The sequence below is a fragment of the Eptesicus fuscus genome, chromosome 9 (genome assembly GCF_027574615.1).
Source record: "Eptesicus fuscus isolate TK198812 chromosome 9, DD_ASM_mEF_20220401, whole genome shotgun sequence".
Taxonomy (NCBI): domain Eukaryota; kingdom Metazoa; phylum Chordata; class Mammalia; order Chiroptera; family Vespertilionidae; genus Eptesicus; species Eptesicus fuscus.
The window spans coordinates 59835635-59859222 of record NC_072481.1 but is presented as its reverse complement, the minus strand read 5'-3'; the positions used below and the strand labels follow the sequence as shown (position 1 = coordinate 59859222).

General features: G+C 35.3%; 1 protein-coding gene across 1 annotated transcript in view; it reads right to left on the bottom strand.

Moving 5' to 3' along the window:
- Positions 1-23588, bottom strand: part of ADGRL2 (adhesion G protein-coupled receptor L2) — a 177684-nt gene that overhangs the window by 35257 nt on the left and 118839 nt on the right. The window contains exons 4-9 of the mRNA XM_054721170.1: positions 19607-19716; positions 12624-13424; positions 4950-5243; positions 4301-4404; positions 3208-3393; positions 2336-2374 (exon numbers count right to left, since the gene is read on the bottom strand). Of these exons, the coding sequence (XP_054577145.1) occupies positions 2336-2374; positions 3208-3393; positions 4301-4404; positions 4950-5243; positions 12624-13424; positions 19607-19716 (1534 nt within the window). The remainder of the gene's footprint in view (positions 1-2335; positions 2375-3207; positions 3394-4300; positions 4405-4949; positions 5244-12623; positions 13425-19606; positions 19717-23588) is intronic.

Below are 23588 nucleotides of genomic sequence, written 5' to 3'. Positions count from 1 at the left end.
TTGTTACCATTGGGACAAAAAAACAAGATGATTTCAAAATCTGTAAATTATCTGTGAACATAATTCACTCTTCTAATTCCCTGTCCAGCTTAAAAAAAAACACTTGAGAGTATATCTAAATTCATAAACAAGAATGTGTTTTGAAAGGAATCAATAAAGCAATCAAAATATGTAAAGCCTATATACTAATAATATAATGGAAACAGAAAGGCGGAATAAATCCTTCATAAGCATCCAAGTTGTAAATATTTAGGTATGTAGGTTTCACTTACTGTTACGCAAAATAACATTAAATAAAAATATAACCCAGTCAGTTAAGCAACTGAAGATGGGCTTTTGTACTGATAGTTTCTGTAGCTCTACACTAACTATGGCTTGGATAGCTGAAATCACTGAGCTTATTTATTCTACCCTATTTACCCAGTCCTAATGTGTCATTAGGCCATATCTAAACTGTTTTGATCTACTAGCAATCACAGATGGGAAAAGAACATAGATTGTACAAAGAACAACACCAAAAATTGCTAGTTTGAGGTGCTATCTTAAAATGAGCAGGGGGAAATGTTGTTTGAAGCTACTGTCAGAGCAAGATTAATTAGTTTAATCCATCTTAATATCCTCGTTCTGTCTGCCTTGTGAGCCACCACAACCTTCCTGGCAGGTGAAGATACTTCCAAGGGACGTCAAAGGCTTTTTTCTTTCTCTAATGGGAGATAGAATACTCAAAATGCTCACATTGATACTGCTGCAGCCATTAACTAGAGTGGAACAGAAATTGGTCTGCTGAGGCCAGATTCATTAGTCACCAGAAATACAGACTGAAGCCTCTACTAATCTAAGTTACAAATAAATCCTCTGCCACAAAGCAGGAAACCACTTCATTTGCATAGTGTAAGTCGGCTTCTGATTGGTAATTTAAGGTGTTTTATTAGTCTTATCTGAACAGAGAAAGGTCATTTGTGACATGCTGAAAATGACACTGGCCAGAAATTAAGATCATGCTGAAATTTACTATGTATACACTGATGGCATGGCTTTATGAATCTGAAACACTCCTTATTTATTACCATTAGTACTTTTCTCATGGAATCAAAATGATCATTAGTCTTATCATATTCCTGAAGTAGTCTCTCCCTGCCAAAGAAAAAAAGCTATTTTCTTCCCACTGAAATGTATGTCCTGGGCAACATCCCAATTATTACATTTCACACATTAACTAATACCTTTAAGGTGAACTGAAACTTCAGTATGACAAATTCTATACTCTTAAGCAGTTATTTCTTTGTCCCCATTAAAGAGGCTAAAGAGGGACTTTCAGAATATTACTACCTAAAAACAGACTTTCCCACCACCTTTTCTTATAAAGTTTGAAGAGCCCACAATGTCTATTAGTAACTAGTGGGATGCCATTCTTTTTTTCTAGACCTTGCCAAAAAATAGAAGCCACAGCTTCAAATAACCTCTGTTCTACAAAACTTGTAAGTTCTTTGTTGTCATATATATAAGAATTAGGTTTGATTTATTAGTAATATGGTCCTTAGATGAGCAAGATTAGAAAGTAACTCCCCCTCAAAAGAGAACATTTAAAATTCAGAATGAAACAAAAATGCAATATGGTATTATTATTTTGACCTATCACAAAGAGCTAGCATGGCATAATTCTACTGTTAGCCTCACTCAGCATGTTTCCTATTACTTGGATTTACCCGGGAGAAAAACTGGCTGGAACAGACAAGGATTCTCAGCCAAACGGTGGCTTTCTGTTCAGATCAGCCTGAGAAAAACCAACATACAACACATATCGATAACACAGTCACATTATTCATATTTCATTTCTAGTAACCCTTTCTGATATCAACCTGGTTCTAGAAATGACCCTGAAAAATTTCAGGACAAAGCCTATTTTATTGAAGAGTATACCACAGATAAGAAAGCAGTGACTTTTTCATGCACATACATTATGACTATACAGTCTTTGATAGGATAAACTGCCAAGACTATATCATAGCTGTGTTACTATGCAAGTTGTTTTTTTAATCCACAGAGATGACAACCAAAAACAAGGAGACTATATAATTAGTTTCCAATTCAGAGGGTATTTCATTAAAATTCTTGTACATTTGGATGAACTGGAAAAACAGCAAAAATTATTAAAAAAATGATTTGCTTATTCTGAGAGTAATATACCTATGAAAAGCCAACATTTGTACAGCTGATATGGGGCATATTATATAATTATCAAAGACTGAAATACATTGGATCATGCAGCAAGATGATAAAGCGTGGCAGGTAGCTGGAGGAGGGAGAAAGCAGGGTGACAGCACAGGAGAGATACCTTAAGGTAAGCCCTGCATGTCTTCTCTCGTTTTTGGAGCTTTTTAGTAAAAGAAAAGAAAATCAGAGGTTAGATTTGAACTGTTGAAAACGGGGAAAGAAGAAATCCTCAAAAATTTAGCTGGTGCTCCTGAGCTCAGATTTTATTGGCACCTGAGACTTCTGGATTCCATGGGTCTGTGCTGACTGCCAAAATTGTGCACTTACAGGTTTTAACTGTAAGTTACTAAGTACACTAATCCAAAGTATCCTGATAAAACTAGAGACAAAATATGTGGTCAAAAGGAAAAAAATGACTATTTTTTTTCACCCTATAAAACCATGTTAGCCACAGATTGTGGATTCGTATGAATCTCATCGAAACACTATTTTTATAGTATGGTTAAAAGAACCATTACATTTTTGGCATAGTATGAAAAATTAATAGTACTATTACACTTTACTCCTAGAAAGGGAAAACTTGTTCTTCTTCCAAACCTGCCATTAAGAACAGTATTTCAGTGGCTAACATTCATCTTCCTGTCACAATTACATTGCAACCCCAAGAGTATACAAAGTATGTGTTCTAGAACACAGTCTCTGCACAGAATCTCTCCAAGCGCACTAAATGCATTCTCAAGTGGGACTACTGACCAGAGACAGGCAGGTGAAGTTTGCCAAAAGCTAAGGTCACCCCTCAGATAATTAACTTTTTATTGTTGTTGTTACTGCTCCTTTCTCAACTGTCATTCTTTCTTGGGACATGAACCAAATGAGAAGTTTCATTTTTAAGTATATGTCCAAGGGGCCAGAAGTTTGGCAGCCAACTGCTATTAGAATCCAGAGCTGCCGTACACGAAGCCTAGCTGAATAAAGCAGAAAATGCCTACTTACCTTGTTATAACTCCGTCCAGCTGAATCTTTTTCACTAGGTTTCAGTTCCTGCAGCTGTGCATCAAGAATGTCCACCAACTGCTCCATCAATCTCACTGAAGAACTCACATCCCCAGCAAACACCGGCCCTTTGGTATGTTTAGCCAGTTCATTGGCAAGACTAGCGGCGTTTTCTCCACTTCTAATCTGAAATGCCAATTTATAGTATCTCAGTAAGATTTCTTGTACTGTGTGTGGCTTCTTGTTCTTCTCCTGAGTATCTTTGTTGTGGTGAAAAATTTACTTGCAAATGTGTCAAAATCTGCAACTAATTGAGACCAATAACGTTCTCTTTATTTCAGATGATGAAAGGTTCTTAGATCCTCAACACACAAAAGAAATTCTTACCAGACATTTAAAAGAAACAAAAGGAGGGAGGTTGGAGTGGGGGGTAAGGGTGGGGGTTGGGGTAGGGGGAGAAAACCAGAAACCCTTTGTAAAAGTTTTCAGATAGCTCTCTCATTTCATTGCAACCATTTTAAACAGCTATTTCAAAATAATGTATTTATCCCAATGATCCAGAAATTTAAATCAGAATGTAATCAGCAGGACACTGAGGGTTATTATCTACTGCTTGCACTTCACAAAGGTAGATGGGAAAGGAGAAACTAAAATGTCACTGTATTCCACTATAATGTAAAATCTTTTTACTTATATTCCACTGTAAATATTTTTTACTCATTCTATCATAATCATCTGTGATATAAACATCTGCTTGCATTCTGTGGATTCAGTTGCAAACATAATGATATTTGATTTATTAGGCCAATGCACTATTTGTCTTACAAACATCAAAAGGAGCAGAACTAACTAAATATGATTGAAATTAAGCAAGTATGTACTCATTAAAAAGCTTAACAAAGAAAACAGCATGCCTCAAAACATATGTAACTTTGAATAAATAGTTTACAGACAGAACTATGCATAATTTTTTTACTTTTATACTGAACAAAGAGTCATGAAGATGGTTTTAACATACAAAGCTAAGTTATTTATGTTAGAAGTTAAAGCCCTTAATCACCAATACGTATCATATTAAAAGGTTCCAACCAACCTTCTGAGCCAGCTGATTCACCCAGTGTGAGGTACAGTTGCTAAGATCAGGGCCCTTAGGGTTCCATGTTCCAGTGGAAGCCATGCAGAGATACGAGGCAGTTCCTACAGCAGATGCAGAAAACAACAGTGAAATTGAAACCATTTTTCTGCTTGCATTCGGGAAATCAGCTATGATGATCCTACCCTGCGTGCTAAATTCTGAATAAATGCTAATGGAAGGAGTTGACAATAATTGACCAAAAAAAAGTAGGGTAAAATGCGGACTATAAACAGTAAACATAAAGTCAGCATAGAAATATCAGACATTTCCAACAAACAACAAAAAGCCCTTGATTTTCTTGGGACTCATCCAAAATGATACTTGTAATGAAAAAGACAGCTGTAAGGAATGCACACTAGAATCCATGGGCAAAGATCTCAGGCTTGACCTAAAACTTTAAGAGGGAGAGGTAATTAAGGATCTGACCTGCAGTGATTTTTTTTTTCTTTTTGCAGTTGTCTACAGATGCTGTATTACTAAAGTAACAAGAAGAAGAATGTTTGCTACTGTAAATATATCCTTCCTCAAGTAAAAATCACTTCAGTGTGATTCAGAATCTACCTAAAGTAAAATTTTAAATGTATCCGTAATATTTTACAGGAAATACCTCTTGTTCCCTTGGGACACGGCCGTTCAACCATCGCTCCCCTGTGTGTCTGAGGCCACCATATCCCCCTGGCTTCTAATGCTTCGCAGAATCTCTCTGGCAGGGGAAAAATATTTGTTACAGGAGGAATTTTGGTTGTAGAAACTGCTGGAGGTGGTTTTGTCCCTTTGCTTCCTTCCTGGGATCCAGCTACAGTTGTGCTCATGGGGCCTTTCTGTGAAGTAGTGCTTGTGGTTGATACTGTGGTTTTGAACAGCTCAGCTGAAGAAGTTATTGTCACAGCTGTGGTAGGCACTATGGAAAAAAGATGAGCATGTTAATCTCAAACACACACACTCACATACAGGCACACAGGTGTGCGTGCATGCACACACAAAAGCCCACCCATCCAACTACCCCAAGACAAACAAGATGAGCATTATTGAGACATCAGTAGTAGGGAAGAAAAATAAACCTTTTCAATTATTCCAATTTATTCATATTGTTGGCTAAGTGGAGGCAGTTTAGGCCTTACCATAGATTTTACTGTATGACTCTAATTGTGTTAGGTTTACTTCTCAATGAAATATTTGACAATATAGTTTAAGTATAATTTCATCATAAATCTTGTAACAGGAAATGGACAGTTTTATGTAAAGTTTCAAAGTACAAAGCAAATGCACTGTCACTACTAAATAACTTAGAAAAATTCTTTTTTTGTATAAATCCATACTCATTAAACAATCAAATTCAAAGTATCAACAAAAGTCTGACCAATTGCATATAAAGAGGACAACAGAACATTTAGTCACCCACTTTGCACCTTGCAGGAATATAAATATTGTGACATCTTTCTACCCAGAAGTCAATCTTGCTTGAGAGATTTTTGAGCATGCCTGGTCAGACCCAAACAGAAGGTAAGTTTGGTATGTGGGTGCTGTTTTAGTAAGAAAACATCCAAGGCTTTAGTTTCTTTACTTTTGAAAACATAGGTATGAAAAAACAACTAGTTCTGGCAAGAGAAATGAAATCTCTCATCAAGATAACAGGTTAGATCAATTCATGCCTAATGCAAAATCAAATGTCAAAGGAACAACAATTACACATTTAAAAGTAATAATTTACAAAGAAGTTTTTAAAAGGTTATTTTTGACTTCCAGCATTACTTTCAGACTGTGAAACCCAGTAGGTTAAACAATTAATGGAGCTTATGTGTCCTTCATTAACTACCATTTAAATGAGTTAAACAACAATAAAAAGTCTGTCAGTAAGACTTTAATACTATCTTTTGAAATCTATTAGGTGATCACACTAAAATTTTGTCAACATTTGTAGTTACTGGCTCTTATAAGGTTTTAAGATAATGCTTAAATTTAAATTGTAAAGAGTACAGCAAATTAAAAATAACTATTTTTTCAAATAATCTTATAAAAATTAACTTATTTTATGCTTTATCTATACATAAGAAACAAACTAGAACATTAAAACTCATTAGAAAACTTATTATTACTATGTTTAGTATTTTAAGCTCTGGTCAAGAAATAGTTGTTTATACAATTCTGACACTATGGACAGAGTATGCTAAGTTTATCAGAAACACTTGTTTCTAGACCTTTAGTAGGGACAAATTTCTTGTTACCAAGAAGTTCACTACACCCTTTCTGTACCTTTTTTTTCCTTCTATAACAAGACAAACTTCTTTAAACATATGTTTTGTTTCCAGGGCATAATGTATTGACCATGAGAGATGCCTGTGTACATTAGTCAAACATCAGCAGCGGCAGAAACCAATTCAAACCCGTCTATCTTTTTCTGCAAAGCACTTGCCTGACATCTTGTTAAACCTCTGTAATTTTCTTTTGATTACCATGCAGCCAGGCTTTCAGTGCTTTCTCAATTAACATTTGTCAAAAGCATCACGATCTTTTGCAGAAGTGTCAAATGACTGCTGCTGGATCCAATTTTAAAGGGGAGTGGAGAATCAGAGCAAAAAGAGAGCAGGGCAGAGTAAAGTGGTTTCATGCTACACCATCTTATGTATCCCTCAACACTATACTAATTAGGGCATATTTCACCACTGAAATATGCATCAACAATACTACAATTAGTGATCTGAAAGATTCATAATATCCGAGTGAAGGCAGGTAATAAAATGACCTCTATTAAAATGTATACAATTTCACACAACATTCTATATATCCTGTTTCCATGTGTCTTTTGATAATTTTCCTACCTTTTTACTTTTTGTTCATCAAAAGAAGTTCAAAGGGAATCAGCACATTATCAAAGGCAAATCACTTAAATATTGGGACATCGTGAAAATAAACATGAAAGTAAACTTTAAGTGACAAAATTAAACCTTTTTGGAGGACTACTAGAATTTCTGGGATTTTTCAAGGACAAAGTTTAGCAACTTCAAGGAAAGCAATTTTTTGTAAGGTTGAAGTTAGAAATGCTGAGGCATTTCTAAAGATTAATATTTCTTTCCATAGGTGAAGACAGGGCATCAGATAATGATAAAAGCTTACACTTATTCAGCATTTATGTACCAGACACTATGCTAATCAGCCTTCAAGGATCATCAGATCACCTTAGATCAGTGGTCAGCAAACTCATTAGTCAACAGAGCCAAATATCAACAGTACAACAGTTGAAATTTCTTTTGAGAGCCGAAAACCGACTTCTGCGCATGGGCCACGAAGTTTCAATTGCACTGTACGTGGTCGCCCGCACGTGGTATTTTGTGGAAGAGCCACACTCAAGGGGCCAAAGAGCCGCATGTGGCTCGCGAGCCGCAGTTTGCCGACCACTGCCTTAGATAATCTGTACCACAACCCCAATGAAGTAGGACTAAGATTATCTTCCTTTTAAAGATGTGGAAACTGAGCCATAGAGAAGGTGAAACATAGAGAAGGTCACTTGTCCATACCCTTAAATGTCATGATCTTACTTTTCTAGGTAAAAGATTTTCACAGACACTGGAAAAGCATGGCATCTGCCCTTATTTTGGAGCATGTACCTGACACTGTGTTCTGTGGAAATCTCTAAAAGAAGAAAATATGTGGGGAGGATAGTATAAGATACTGGAGCAATAGACTACAAAGTTTCATACTGGAATTCATGTGGCCAGAGATTCAAAGCTCTAGATTAGCCTAGAAATGATAGCAGAAAACAAGGCAAACTTCATGCCCAGCCGCTGCTGCAGAAACCTATTCAAACCCATCTACCTAATCCAAACCCTACTATACAGAGCTTCATCCCAGTTATTAGGATGCCTTATCAAGCCCCTAGATGAACTGATGTAGCATTCTGCCTACTGTTATCATGTGAGTACAGAGAACTAGAAACGGTGCTAATAAAATGCTAATAAACCTATTTAATAGGAACCCATGAAGATTTTGACAAGCACATATAGAATGGTTCGATTTACTACGATGGTGTCTTCTAAGGACTTGCTATTTATTACTGGCTTTTTTTCCTGCATGAAAAGATTTAAGGACAATACCCATTTAAGTGAAGGGAAGCATTTCCATCATCTAGGTCCAAGAACTAACCCATGATTCACTGAAGGAACTCCAGCTAGCGTTGAGTCTATAGCTTGGTAAGGCAAAACTATGTATTCATTAAATTTACCCTATTTAATGTTTAAAAACAGCAGGCATCTTTATTTGAGAGCATTCATTTTCAGTGGGAAGATGTTTCAAGAAATACGCATTTTATGCTAAACAGTTCCTAAAAAAATAATAAACCTAACTCTCTTGATAAAAATTTCCCCTCATATTATTGAAGTGTCGTACTTCATAATTAGAGTAATTATTCAAGAGCTGTCAAAACCCAAGACACAATATTTTTTGATAACATTTAGGATATCAAATTTGCAGTCAGATTATGTAAATATAGAGCAATTCAGATTAAGAAACAGAAAAGAGTTAAAGTAAGAGTGAAATGGGTTTTTTTCCTATAAGCCCACTTTAGGGAGGAGGAATGTGAAAGGAAAAACAGACCTAGTTTAGGTAAATGGAGCAAATGAACTATGCAGAGATCACAGAAAGCTAAAACTCAAAGAAAAGAAAAAAGAGGAAAGATTTATTTAAAAACCATGATCACGGCAAAGAAATAATACACGTGTACTGTGAGAAACAAAGAGCTTGGATTTATAAATGGAAAAAAGTACTGAAGCTAATACACTATGAAGCAGTCCACAATGAAAAATGAAAGGAATGAGTAATTTTACAGCACAATGTATGCCTTGGTGACATACATCGTGGCAAATCCAGTACCTAAGACTGAATTTCAGCCAAGCCAGTCAATCACTGCTTTGTATGACAGGCAAAGACCTGATCTCTCATTGCTCTGTCCCATCCGTTTCTCGGATCTTGCTTCTGGAAAGCTGACAGTGGCTTATTGGTTTGACCTAAATTTATGGGCCAGAACAGTTCTGCAAGGCCCCATCCAGCTATCAGCACGCATCTTGAATGAGAGAGACTGGAGTCTCTCTAAAAGCATATAAAGATAAATTATAAGGAAAGAGACTAACAGAATATGATTCAAACAGCAGAAAGAAAAATGTAGGTCAGATAAAACTTTTTACGACTAAGGGTTTTTTAAAGGGCCAATATGAATTTTGACTTTCTGGGAATATTTAAGAATGGCTATTTTGGATAACAAAACACAGTTGTAGGAACACAGTTACCAAATGTGTCTAAGCTTCTCATTTTCAACGCTGGTAACTGCTCTTTCTAAAAAGCATCTAAATTATCAGACTTTTTCATCTGAAATGGATCAAAATATTCACTAGAATATAAGCCACATGTAAAAATGATATTACTCATCTTGTATTCACGGAGTATTTTTCGTGACAAGTACACAGGGCAATTAGTCTCTATTAACAATCCTTCAGGTGTTGCCTCATGATGAATTTACATTTTTAAAAAATTATTTTCTTTCTTATTTTGCTAATGGAGAGAAGAGATTTACTACCACCCAACACAAATGGAACAGCTCTGAGGGTAGTATAGATTACAAAAAAGGTTACCACAAGTATCAATACAATATCAGATTTTGTCAATTCCTGACTTTTGCCTTTTACAAACCTATAGGATAAAGGGGAAGCGTGGTCCTAGCTTTTAGGGGGGGAAATGAAGATTTCATTGTAGAGCATGTAACAATAGTCATTACTGCTATCACTTTAAGCCAAAAAATTCTAGACATAGGTGAATCAGAGAAAAAGGGGCCTTGTACTAAGTCAATGTCGTTTTTGCTCTCATGAACAAAAATCACATCACAAATTTTGTTGTTGTTGTTGTATATTCTTTTTATTATTATATACTAATATACACATAACATTGCACACATAGTCCTTACGCTTTCAAAACTGATACTATTCAAAATTTTTGTTGCATGTACAGAAATTCAACTGCAAAAAAAGAAATAAATAAATAACTAAAAACACTGGTGAAGGAATTGAGACATCACAGGACACATAATAATTCAGGCATACCGTGCTCATGAGAACCTTTGCCATAACAGCTTGTATTCCATTTATAATGTGAGCTAATGTGTTGGGTGGCCCCTGCCATTCTGCATAACTATTTGCATCAGTCTGTTACTGTAAGTATAATAGCAAATAGCCTATAAGGAATATGTCTTGTCCCAGTTCCAACAATCATTGAATCAGACAGCCATTTGATGCAGATTTCAAAGCACTGTGATGCAAATCTTACCTTCTAGTACAAAAGACACCTTCTCACAATTAACTGATGTCTTATTCAAACTGGTATTTGAAAAACTGATTCTCAGCAAACCTTATATTTAACTAGAGGCCCGGTGCAGGACATTCGTGCACCTGGGGAGCAGGGGGAGGGGGTCCCTCAGCCTGGCCTGCACCCTCACAGTCTGGGACCCCTTGGGGGATGTCCGCCTGCCAACTTAGGCCTGCTCCCCGGGCCTAAACTGGCAGTTGGACATCCCCTGTGGGGTCCTTAGCTCTGCCGTGGAGGCAAGAGAGGCTCCCACCACCGCCACTGTGCTCACCAGCTGTGAGCCCGGCTTCTGGCTGAGCAGCACTCCCCCTGTGGGAGCACATTGACCACCAGGGGGCAACTCCTGCGTTGAGCGTCTGCTCCCTGGTGGTCAGTGCACATCATAGAGACCTGTTGGTCCACTGTTCGGTCGATTTGCTTATTAGCCTTTTATTATATAGGATATGAGGTCTGACTTTCCTAAACTAACAAACAAAGCCTTAAAGTTATTAATCTTTTTCCTACAAATCACTTGCATGTACACAAATTCTCTGAACCAGCACTGCTGAAGTTAAAAATATAAATTAAATGTAGGACTGGATCTCAAGTTGGTGTTTCTACCAGGAATCAGGAACTTGGGCTTTAACAAACACCACCAGCCACTCTATATCATGAATCATATTGATATTTTGAATAGTATCAGTTTTGAAAGAGTAAGGACTATGTGTGCAATGTTATGTGTATATTAGCATATAATAATAAAAAGAATATACAACAACAACAACAAAAAGTTAAACCATAAAAGGCTATGACTTCTGTTTTTGAGGTTCTGATCCCATAACAATATTTAGAACTTAGTATATCCTAAACTATGTGGGAAACCTATAGTTATATTTAAGTATGTGGTTGTGTACTGCTTTAATAGAAGAAAAACAATATTAATTTCTGTTCCACCTTGAAGAGTTTGATTTAATCACTCCAAAAAACAGCCTGGCTCCTAAAATTTTGAAGTTACTCAATAATGTGAGAATTCCAATTAACTCAGTAAACTGAAACATTAATTCAGAACTTTAATACACAAATATTGTTCAAATAGAAGACTCATAATTAGTGCAAGCTCTATAACTTTTATTGTGAGGATGAGTTAATCTTGTTTTAATAAAATATTCATTTAATTCAACCTAAAAAATTGTCTCCTACAGAATTCAATTCACTTGATAAACTAAAGTATATTTCCCAAGATTTAGCATTATTACTTCTTGAAGTAATGAACCTTCACAAAGTTATCTGAAGACAACACACAAAAATCCTAGCAGATAACATCTTTATAAAATATCACTTGGAATCATGTAATTTTTTTTTTTGTCCATGGTGACAGTTGAAGTCACAGAAATATTGACTTAAAACCATTACTAATTTACCAGGAAATAAAAATGGGTAATTTTTACATGATCTAGAAAGCCATTGGATGACTTCCTCTCCTGCACAGAGAGCAGACTTCAAAACACTCACTTATGCCTAGAGTTGTACATCAAGCCTCGCAATTCTCCTGGGACTTCCTAACACTTATTCTCCTTACCCACTGGCGCCAAGAAGTTAAAAGGTCTGCACATAGATTGTAATCAATTCAGAAGTCAGGGAGGAAAAAAACAAAGCTAACAGGTTTGTTTGTAGCTGGTATTGTATTTTTAGCAGTGCCCAATGAGGCTACAATTTTCTGAAGCCAACATTTAAGTGAAGAAATCTGGGGGGGGGGGGGGGGGGGGGATATGAAGGGGGAATGGACTAAAATAAAACTAAAATGTACATACTATGAGGTAACATGAAATGCTACATTATCCTTTGTGCTTTAACTATGAAAAAGGGGAGAAAATAAACAGGGGGAAAATTAAAAAGTCTTTTACAAATACGCTGTTCACAAAAGACATCTACATGAGCAAGCAAATCTTCTCACCTTGGGCAGGATCAGGTGGACCAAACTCCAGAGAATATCGTAAAATGAAGTTATTGTTCCATACGTAGAGTTGGTTATCTCTAGGATTGTAATCCACTGCAGCGATATACTGGTACTGGTTGGGGAAGGGGACATCCACATATTCTCCTCGGTTTAATCGGGTATTGTAGATGTAGTCAATGGTGTTCTTGCCTGTTTCACTCTCATTGTCTTGATAAACTGACCTGACCACGTAGAGGACTCCGCAGATCATAAAAGCATTCGATGCAGCACGTTTGTCATACACAGTCTCCCACGTTGCTTCAAATCGAAGAGTGTATGGATTCAGTTGGCTAATGACTATCATTCCATTGTTCTGTTCAGTGGCATAAATGACCCATAAGCCATTTTCATCAACTGCTAGGTCGATATCAGTCTTTCCTCCCCATCTATACGGTGAGGTATCATGGTAGTTGGCATAGTTAATTATGGCCTCTCCACTCTTAATTCTAGTCCTCAAATCAAATTTCACAATATTCCTCGTTCTTTCTTTGTTAAAGAAGACAGCACCATCATATACCACAAATCCAGTACCATCTACTCGATTTGGAAGTTTGTATGTTGTTGTCTGGCGACTGTTTTGGAAATCTTCTATAGAAGCATATTCTATTAAAGTATCGGTACGATAGGGAGTCCAGGGCATGAAATAAATTTTATCTGCAGCCTGAAGAGGGTCCTTGCACCAAGCACCTGCCTTTTGCTCAGCTTCATATATACATGGTGAGTCCACAATTGCTTTCAAGGTCCCAGGGCACACAAAAACTAGCAGTCACATAGAAAAGACAAGAATTAAGCCAAGTTAAAAAAATTACACAGGTAAACACAAATTTTAAGGATTATAAATCAAAAGAGAAAAAAAATCATTTAATTAACATTCTATTTTTCCAAAGTGTATCCTTAAAAAAAAGTACCGCCCTTCTTTCCTCAAGCTCCCATAATCAATGCACCAGCACACAGAGTGGCTGGGGCTTATTTTCACGCATATGAAGCTAAGTTTAAGACCATTCATAACTGAGCGGAGCATTTACATTTTTGCTATGTGTTTTTATTTGACAATATGGTAATTTATGCTTTAAAACTTGAAGCTTTAGTGCACAACAGTGTACAAAATACTTTATTTTAATCCAAACTTTGTACCCTCCCCTTCCCTGGACCACTTATGAGACCCCAAAACCCCAAAGCAAAAGACCCAAATAAACAAAATAGAACAAAAAAACCCAATGTGAAGGCTTGTTTAGAACTTTTACAGAAGTTAGACTGAAAACAAAGGAGCTTCGATTGAAGAAACATAAATATTTGGAAAATGCAATTAGGAGCAGAGAAAAGTAAATACAAGGGAAGCAGTGATGAAGCAACCAGGATACCCTGTAACCATGGCATGCTATGGAGAGGGTTCTGGAAACCAGGCAAGATGACACTTTAATAATAAAATATCCAAGGGTGTCAGAAAAAAGAGATAAAGGGTGAAAAAGGACAGATCCCCCTCGCCGACTTCAGAATTTTTATTCCATCACCAGATTTAGCAGTCACATAATCTCATTGCTAATAGTCGACTTCTTTAGGAGGTGCATTTATGAGGTCCTGCTGATTACTTTAATGTCAGGAGTGTTGCAGGGGAAGGGAAGGGAGGAGGTAACATCCATAAGGCACATAACAGGGAGCTGGGGTTCAGACTGTATACGTTATTTACCTTTTTGCTCCACTTCTATTTTAAGCATCGGAAGAAAAATAAAAAGAGTGCAAGGAAAAAAGAAAAAAGATTAAAATAAATTGACTATTAGTCTAAGACTGAATTCGTAATAGATGCTAAATATAGGAAGAATAAGAGCTGCACTACTTTGGATAAAGAGAAATACACAACAGGAAAACCTAGCAGGAGAAAGATTCTAAAGTTACATAAAAAAACATGGATCAATCATTTTAATAGATTAAGGAGGCAATACAAATATGTTGGCATGTTGCTTCACTTAGTGTACCTGAATAAATAATGAAATTCTTCACTAATGCATGGTATACATACTCTTGCCTTTCCAAAGTCACTCAGCATTCTTATCAAGTTTTACTTTATATATGTATGCTGTAGACACAAATGCATGCATGGGTGTATCATCCCCATTTATACTATAATGTAATTCAAATTACATTGACTAAAATTATGTTAAACATAATAACAGCAAAATATAGTTATAAAAAATTACAACTCAATTTTGGAGCTTAGGTCAAATTTAATGAATATAGATGTTGCTACATTTTAACATTTTTCAAATATGTTTATATAACACAAAATATATAATTATGCATCTCAGTACATGTTTTAACTGTTTTTCTATTTTGTTCTATTTCTACAAATATCCATCTGAACCATACTAGTAAAAAAACAACGCCTCCTTTACAGGAACATACAAATTTCCCCCATCTCTATCCCAATAGGGATTTTGAAGGGTGGGGTATGATAATGCATTTCTTTTCTACTAATTATTAGTAAATTTAAATATAAAAATTATATATACTCCATAATATATAATTCTTATTAAATTCTCTATAACACATATCTCAAGTTGTAATACTAAGACTATTTAAAAAAAAGTAAGCAAAATACATACAAGGAAAAAGCAAGCACAGTAGGCAAGGAGAAAAAGGAAGAAAGAATTATGGTTAGCTCATTATGACATTGTCTACCATCATCAATTTACACAGAAAGCAAGCTCGCATGCAACAACAATCATACCAAGCATTCAAAGCAAATACCTTGACTCCACAGACCCCAGAAAAGGTAAATGCTTTCATAAAACAAACCTGATTAGTACAGTGATATGCGAAAAAAATCCTCCCTCCAAGAAGTTTAAAGAAATGGATTATGCAGTTAAGGAAGGATGCTACATGACACTCTTTATTGGTAAATAGTATTCTAATAAATTACAAACCATAAAGCACTATTTTAGATTTTATGTAGGCTTTGAAGTATGTTGCCTGAATTTCATAAAGTGTCCAAATTAATGTCTCTGCTGCTGCTTCTTCCCTTATTAAAATGCATTAGGGTGTGCTAGGACTGTATCTCCAAACTGATTACTCCAAGATACTGTAGTTGCACATTTCATTAAGATGTCTTAACTTGATTAATTTCTTAAATTTATAATAATTCAAGATTAAATACTGACCTCCTGAAATACCTTAGGGAGAAACATCACACTAATATTTTTGGCATAAAAATAGGATACTCCTTCCACATTAAGCTACCGCCCAACTTGGTGTATTTAACTACCTTCAGGAAACATACTTGCTCTATAATGTGCAATTCTGACTGCATCCGGTAAAAAGAAGAAATTAAGTGTTACTGACATGAAAAACTTTTCATAAACCACTAGTCCTAAAATTACTCCTCAGTGAAGAACAATATTATACCTGCTTAGAATCAATAACGGAAGGGCGTGGTGGGGAAATGAGGATAAGAGAAATCATTAGTGTTGTGACTGTTCAGACTATATTTTTATACAGCTATATTCTTTTAGAAAACGATTTTACTCAAATAAGTCAATTACATATAAAGGATGGGAATAATACACTTTAAAATATGTTACATACTTAAAATAGAACTTAAAACAAGTTCAATAAAAGATGTAGCAAGTATATTTCGATTTCTATTAATTGAAAATGGAAGAATTTTATTATTGGATAAATTAAACTGACAGTACAGTTACTGAGCAAAATATTAAATAGGGAGGCTTTGTTTGTGATTTAACTGACATATTTATATTAAAAAAATAAAATGGACATAGGTTGTATCTAATTTATAATTCTGATGAAAACTGAGAATATCCAAAGATAAAGATTAAAAATAACTAAATAAAACCTTTGGTGATTAACGAATCAAATAAGATATGGTATTTAAAACAAATGTCCTTACATTATAATTTTTATGAAGATCCAAAGCATAGGTATATGTCAAATTGGTACATTAAAATTCCTCAACCCAGAATAATATAAAATCACAATAAAATTAATGAAATTAGCATTAATTAGCATCATCACATGCCAAATATATATGCAACTTGTCTTGAGACTGTGTGAATTAATTCATAATAATATGTTTACTATTCTATAGACCAAACAAACATAAATACATGGCCCACTAACATCAGTGGAGGACTACATGGATATGGAACACAAGAACTTTACCCAAGCAAACTAACGCCTATATACTCTGTAACTGAAGTGACACACTATTTCATTTTGAATAATCTCATGTTTACTCATTAATAATGACTTAATTAACAGTAATGGTTATTTCTTCATCAAATAAAACTTGTAGCTAAAATTATGATATCACTTTTATAATTTAGTGATCATCTGAAACAGAACACAAAAATCAATGCCAAATCCTGCCTACGGAATATAAATTTCCAATCTGATTTTCTCTTTTATCCTACAAGATCCTTATGAATTATTTTTAAAAAATACATTCAATTACTAACACTTCTGTTAAGGATAAAGAATGTCCTGTGTACATATATTTTTGACATAGAAATTATCTAGGAAGGAATATATGTCAGATATAATACATATGCCTGTCTGTAGACATGCAAAATAAAACTAACAGGTTTCCTAATAAATTCTGTTGAGTAAATTAATTATAGAACTTTCAGAAAGCATGAAAAATTTTCTGAATAGCTTTTTAAAGAGGAGAAAACAGTATGGGATATGTAAGCTCCTAGAGAATTTGCTCTGGATAAAAACTGCCATAAAGCAAGATGGTAAGGAACATATAATAAATATTACCTAATGGTGACAATTTTTACTGACTAAGTATAGTGTAAAGGTTATGCAAATAGTACAAGTACAAAAACACTACTAAAACAAGTAGAAAATTAAAGTTACAGGCTTAAAATGAAAAGCAAGTGTGAAGGATGGGTACAGTGAACAGAATTATAAAGAAACAAAAGAATTGAGGAACAGAGAAAAGAGATAAGAAAATTCATGGTCCTACTGAAGATCAGAACAATCTAAAAAGATCCTTTGCTTTATATTATCATATTAGTAAAAATCATGCAGTTGATAGTGTGTCACTACTGTACGGTATACAGAAGTTATAATTACATCAATTCTTTAGCAAGAAATCGTTTAAAAAAAGCCATAGACTTATTTCTGCCTTGTGCAAACTTCTAGAAAGGTAACAGCAAATTAATTCCCGGGTTTTATTTAAAGGACAAGAACTAAAAAGAACCAATACTTCTCTGAGGATAGCTATTTGCAAGTTTAGTGAACAATGTAAAATACTTCTGGAGAACTGAAAAGGTAAAATTTTGAAAGTTAGACGTTCCAGAAGATATCCACTTTTCCCTTTCTTACACAGCGCAAGAAATAACTTCAGTCTGAAAATAATATTTGCTTCACACTGTTCTTGGTCTACAGACTAGGGCACGGGAACAGGCTCCAGAAAGAAACAATTCTTGGCAGCTCTGACTGATTCCACTCTTTGGGGATGGATGCTGTATTCCTTTTCTAATGTGAGGACAGAAACCATGCTAAATTCAAGTGAACGTGACTTTATGGAACAAAATTTTGGTTAGCTTAAAAGAATACAATGTTCCTCTAGTGGCACAGGAGAATGAGTATGTGAGCCACCAACACTACACACGGGAGAAATGACATCAAGATCAGTGCACTCAGTGGGCTTCCAATCCTACAAATGGCATAGAAAATACTGAAAACATAAAAAGCATCCATTTCACAGTAACACAGGAGCACAGAGCAGGAATGAAAAGAAAAGATCATCTGTGTTTGGCCTTTAACTGATACCCCACAAAAAGCCAATTTATCAAAACTGTGGGTAGAAAAGAGAGAGACAGCGCCTTCACACAATGTAAGAATGCATTGCTATTGTATTGGACATAGTACATCTATTAGAATTCGGCCATTTGGTTATAGAAATACTGATGGTTTGGATGTAGGAATCTGTCAGAACTAGTGATCTAGTTTCTGGAAAAAGTAATTTCATTATTTAGTTGGAATCCGATGATTTTTTTTTTCCCCCAGAGGAAAGTGTACCAAAATTATCTCAAATGAATAAAATTGCTGCTAACAAACTTTTAATTCAAATTGCTATGAACTGAGGCAACATGACACTTTTTTTTTCCAAGTTGAAAAGTAATGAATACAAGAACACTTTCAAACAAACTAGCTTATGAAAATTAGGTAATAAACTGAAACTTTTTAGTTGTCTAAAATGTACAATGAAAGTACAGAATACAATTTATAAGTATAAATTTTAAGGTTTGGAGGAAAACTGTACAGAATTAGAACATTAGCTGACTCCTACTTAGGGCATTTGCAATGGAATTTTAAATATCCCTTTATGGACCTCACTATAAATGGATGTTAGGCCAAATTAAAAATAGAAATGTGTGCACCATTTTGTCATATCTATGTTGTTTAGTGTTAAGATTTCATCACTGAATCTGGTCAAGAAATGCTCCCTTAAGGACAAACGAACCAAAAGGGAAGCACTGGCCTCAGTTACTGCAATGGTAGTTTTCACAGGCACTGAAGTTACCACGACAGCAGGTAACCATTCAAGTAGCTCACAATTAAAACCAAAGTCAATTCCTTCTTTACAAAACCGTGAGCCAAACCAATTTGTCAGCAACTGGTATCGGGCAAAAGTACAAATTTCTATCTGCCTTACTGAATAGCTAATTCAAGTTTGTTTCCTGGAAAAACACTAGCCTTAAAAGCCAAACACTTAAGAACACAGACAGACACTTGGCCAGCATGACACGATGGCTTCCTTCCACACTTCGTGAAGCTAATTGGAGGCCCGAGTCTGTTAGTGCTCTGCATGCATAATGGTTTTGTAGGCCATAAACATATGCTTCTTTCACGTGTGTAGTCTTTCAGCATCAACCAGGAATGCTGGAGAGAGTGAAACATATCAATTTCATACTTACTGTAAGGGACACATTCATACTGGACTTCAAGATATTTGTATGTTCCAGGACATGGATCAGGAAATACATCTGACCCAGTAACTACTATACACTGTGTTCGATTGTTGCACCTGGAAAACAAAACAAATCAAACTTGTGTGACACAATAATTTAGTTGCATGTTTTTGCTAAAGAGATATACTAAAAGAGAACTGGTTCATTTTTTCCTCAAGCAACTTGTACTATGAAACAAAAAATTCAACTGACATTAGGTTGCTCGTCATTATGGAAGAGTACAAAGGTCGTATTTGTTTTATGTTATAATATTTCTGTTTTGTGGGTCACACTAGATTTTAACTTGAAGTAAAAAGAGCTAATACTTCTCTACTATTCTACTACATCTTTTAATTAGAAGTTTTACCATAACGTACCAGTATACTCTCCATATTTAATAATTAAAATTACAATAAAAATGTTACTATGACTGAACAGAAACATACAACCACAAATTGAATAGCCTGAAAGTAAGGTTTTTTTTGTGGGTTTTGTTGTTGTTGTTTTGTTAATCCTCACCCGAGGATATTTTTCCATTGATTTTTAGGAGAGTGGAAGAGAGAGGGAAAGACTGGAAGAAACATCAATGTGAGAGAAACACACCAATTGGTTGCCTCCTGCACGAGCCCCGATCAGGGCCCAGGCCAGGAAGGAGCCTGCAACCAAGGTTGCAGCCCTTGACTAGAATCAAACCTGGGACCATTTGGTCTGCAGGCTGACGCTCTATCCACTGAGCCAAACCAGCTAGGGCTGAAAGTAAGTTTTGACAACATATTAAAAACAAAGGAGGTGCCAGCTTTTGAAGTTTATCCTCTAAATCCAGTTTGGTGTTAAGTTTCCTACTATAATACATTCTATACTCTTGAATCCTACATTTAAAATTTAGGACTGGCCCGCGTGGCTCAGTGGTTGAGCACTGACCTATGAACTAGGAGGTTGCAGTTCAATTCCCATCATGACACATGCCCAGGTTGTGGGCTTGATCCCCAATGTGGGGAGTACAGGAGGCAGCTGATCAATGATTCTCTCTCATCATTGATGTTTCTCTCTCTCTCTCTCTCTCTCTCTCTCTCTCTCTCTCTGAAATCAATAAAAACATATTAAAAAAATAATAAAGATTTAGCATAGTGCCTGGCACATGTTGAGTGTCTAAACATTGTTTTTACTCTTTCAATTTTCTAGATTAATGTGCTGGTACTGTTAATATGATATGACTATGAAACTTGGTTCTTCTAAATTAAGACTCCCTGAAACATTACATTAAAAAGAATGTCACTAACATGATACCTAGGATGTCCTCTTTATTACAACTGAAAGTATTTTCTTATTTTTGTGTTGTCAGTAAATTATCAAGATTATTAGAATTAAGTTAGAATTCTAGGCAAGATGACATTTATTTAAGTTCTATGAATTTATCCAAATGATCTTTTTTATAAGCTTTTTAAAGGCAAGAATTATCCTTTATAAGTAATATCTGCAGGCTTTTATTATATTTCTGATACTACATAAATTAAGAAGCAAAGCAAACAGAACAAGAGCATTATACCAAAACATATTTAACAATTTGAATACCAGACGTTCTATAGTACATACAGTAACTGGACTAGAAAACGGTAAAAGAAAGAATGAAAAAGCAGCCCAGTATTTTTATTTTTAAACTAGAGGCCCGATGCATGAAATTCTTGCAAGAGTAGGCCTTCCTTCCCCCGGCTGCCGGCACTGGCTTTCCTCGGGCACCCAGGACCCAGGCTTCCCTTGCAGCCCCCTCTTCGTCCGGGTCGGTCTAATTAGCATAATATGCTTTTATTATTATAGATCCTCACCTGAGGACATGTTTTTACTGATGGGGGGTTGGAAGGGTAAGAGAAAGATAGAGAGAGAGAGAGAGATGTTGATGTGAGAGAGCAATATTAATCATTTGCCTCGCGCACTACTGAACCCACAACCTGGATATGTTCCCTGACTGGGAATCGAACCTGCCACCTTTTGGTGCATGGGATGATGCTCCAGTCAGATAAGCCACATAGGCCTGGGCGCAGCCCAGTTTTTAGCACAGCAATTAACTAAAGGACAGTGGAAGGAGAACTGCATCAGAGAGGTAAGTACATTAACAAGTCAAGCACCTTAGAGGCCATTTCAACTTAAACCAGGTTGAACCTTCCTTAAAGAACAGCAAGACCTGAAAACTTCTATAGAATCAAAAATGTAAATTTTATAGGTCAAGGTATATTATAAATAAGTCTTAAATATTAAATAAGTTATAACTAATATTGTTTGTGTGAATATTAAGCTAACATATTTTCTCAAAAGTAACCTATAGTACTCGGTGCCATATTTTTAAATATATATCATACATAATAATTTCCAAAAGCATGGATAATGTAAATGGTGACCTATCACATTCTTCTATTTTACTTTCATTATTCTGTATTTCTTATAAATCGGTTCAATCTCTTGAGGAAACTTGCCAATTGCTCTCAATTTAGTGTAAGTGTATTATTTTCACATAAATCACAGAACCAATTTTATATCCTAAAAATTTAAATAACAGAAGATAGATTTAAGATTTCTCAATAGGTCAATATCTAATGTTTCAACTAATGTTTCATTCTCTCCTTTGTTAAATTTAGAGCAAAAAGAGATTTCGCTGCTTTTTATAAGTGTCTTACTTAATCTCCCAGGAACCCTCAACGACTAACCTAGTCCCCATAAAACCCAAAGTTCTTTAAATTTCTTTCTTGTATATACTCATACCTACAAGGGTCCTCCCTTTATATAACCCTCACACCTTTCAGAAACAAAATAATCTAAACTCATCTGAGTTAGATCCCCTTTTATAAACTCCCTCTGTATACATTTTATAACCACTCAACAGTGTTAAGTCTATCATGCTGCAAATGGTTTTAAAACGTATCTAAAAGATATTCATGACAAAAATCCCCCCAAATAATTACACTTGTTAGTAAACTTTTCATATATATATATCATCACTGTCCCCCTTCCCACAGAAGCCTTCTCTCACGTAATCAATCCAAGAACAGGTGGGAGAGAAATAAAATTGTACTCTGGGCTGAAATGCACAAAGAGCATGACGGACTTTGGACCAAGGTGAAGAAGGATGTAGCTCAAAGGATTTGGGGATTTATATCTTTTTTCAAAAATAAAGCATACCTGGTGGTTACCCAGTTTTTTCCCACTAGAAGGTCAGAAAGAATAAATATGACTTTAATATGTAATTTAAATTTTTCATTTTATATTTTTCATTGTCACAATATGTTGACAAGAAGTATACAAGGGACAAAGTATTCCTGCTTCCATTATTCTTAAAAGACCAACACCACGTAAATGAAAAGTAATTGCTCATATTTACTCTTTCTGATCTTTGTATTAGTCATCTCACCAAAATTACAGGTTCAAGTAAGTGTTAAAAGCAATTACCATCATTACTAATCACATTGTACAAAACCTTCACTGTAAGTCAGCAAATGGTATTAATTCTTGGGCTATCTTCCTAAGTACAATTGAAGGTAAGGAGACTTAATGGAGTTCCTGCAAGTAAAACTATGTATATTTCTAGAATAAATGGCATCTCAAGATGTCAAAAATGTTCATTTTATATATCATACATTTAAAAAATTAATCTTGAGGGGGGGAAAGTAAAAGGTTAATCAGCAAGAAGTGGAATGCAGAAGTATAAAAATATCAAATCTGTATAGCAGTATCTTGATTCATGGAAAAGAAAACCAAAGCTTTTAAAGGACCAAATGATGGAAATAAAAATACAGACTCTGTACATTCAATTATGAATGAAGCAAGTAGCCTTAAGTTTCCACTTACAGTAAGTGTGGGACACAAAGGAAAAGGAAATGCCCAATGTGAGCTGTTAGCATGAAGAAAAATCTGAAAAACCAATACACTGTGGGTAAGATTCTACAATTGTAAACTGCTA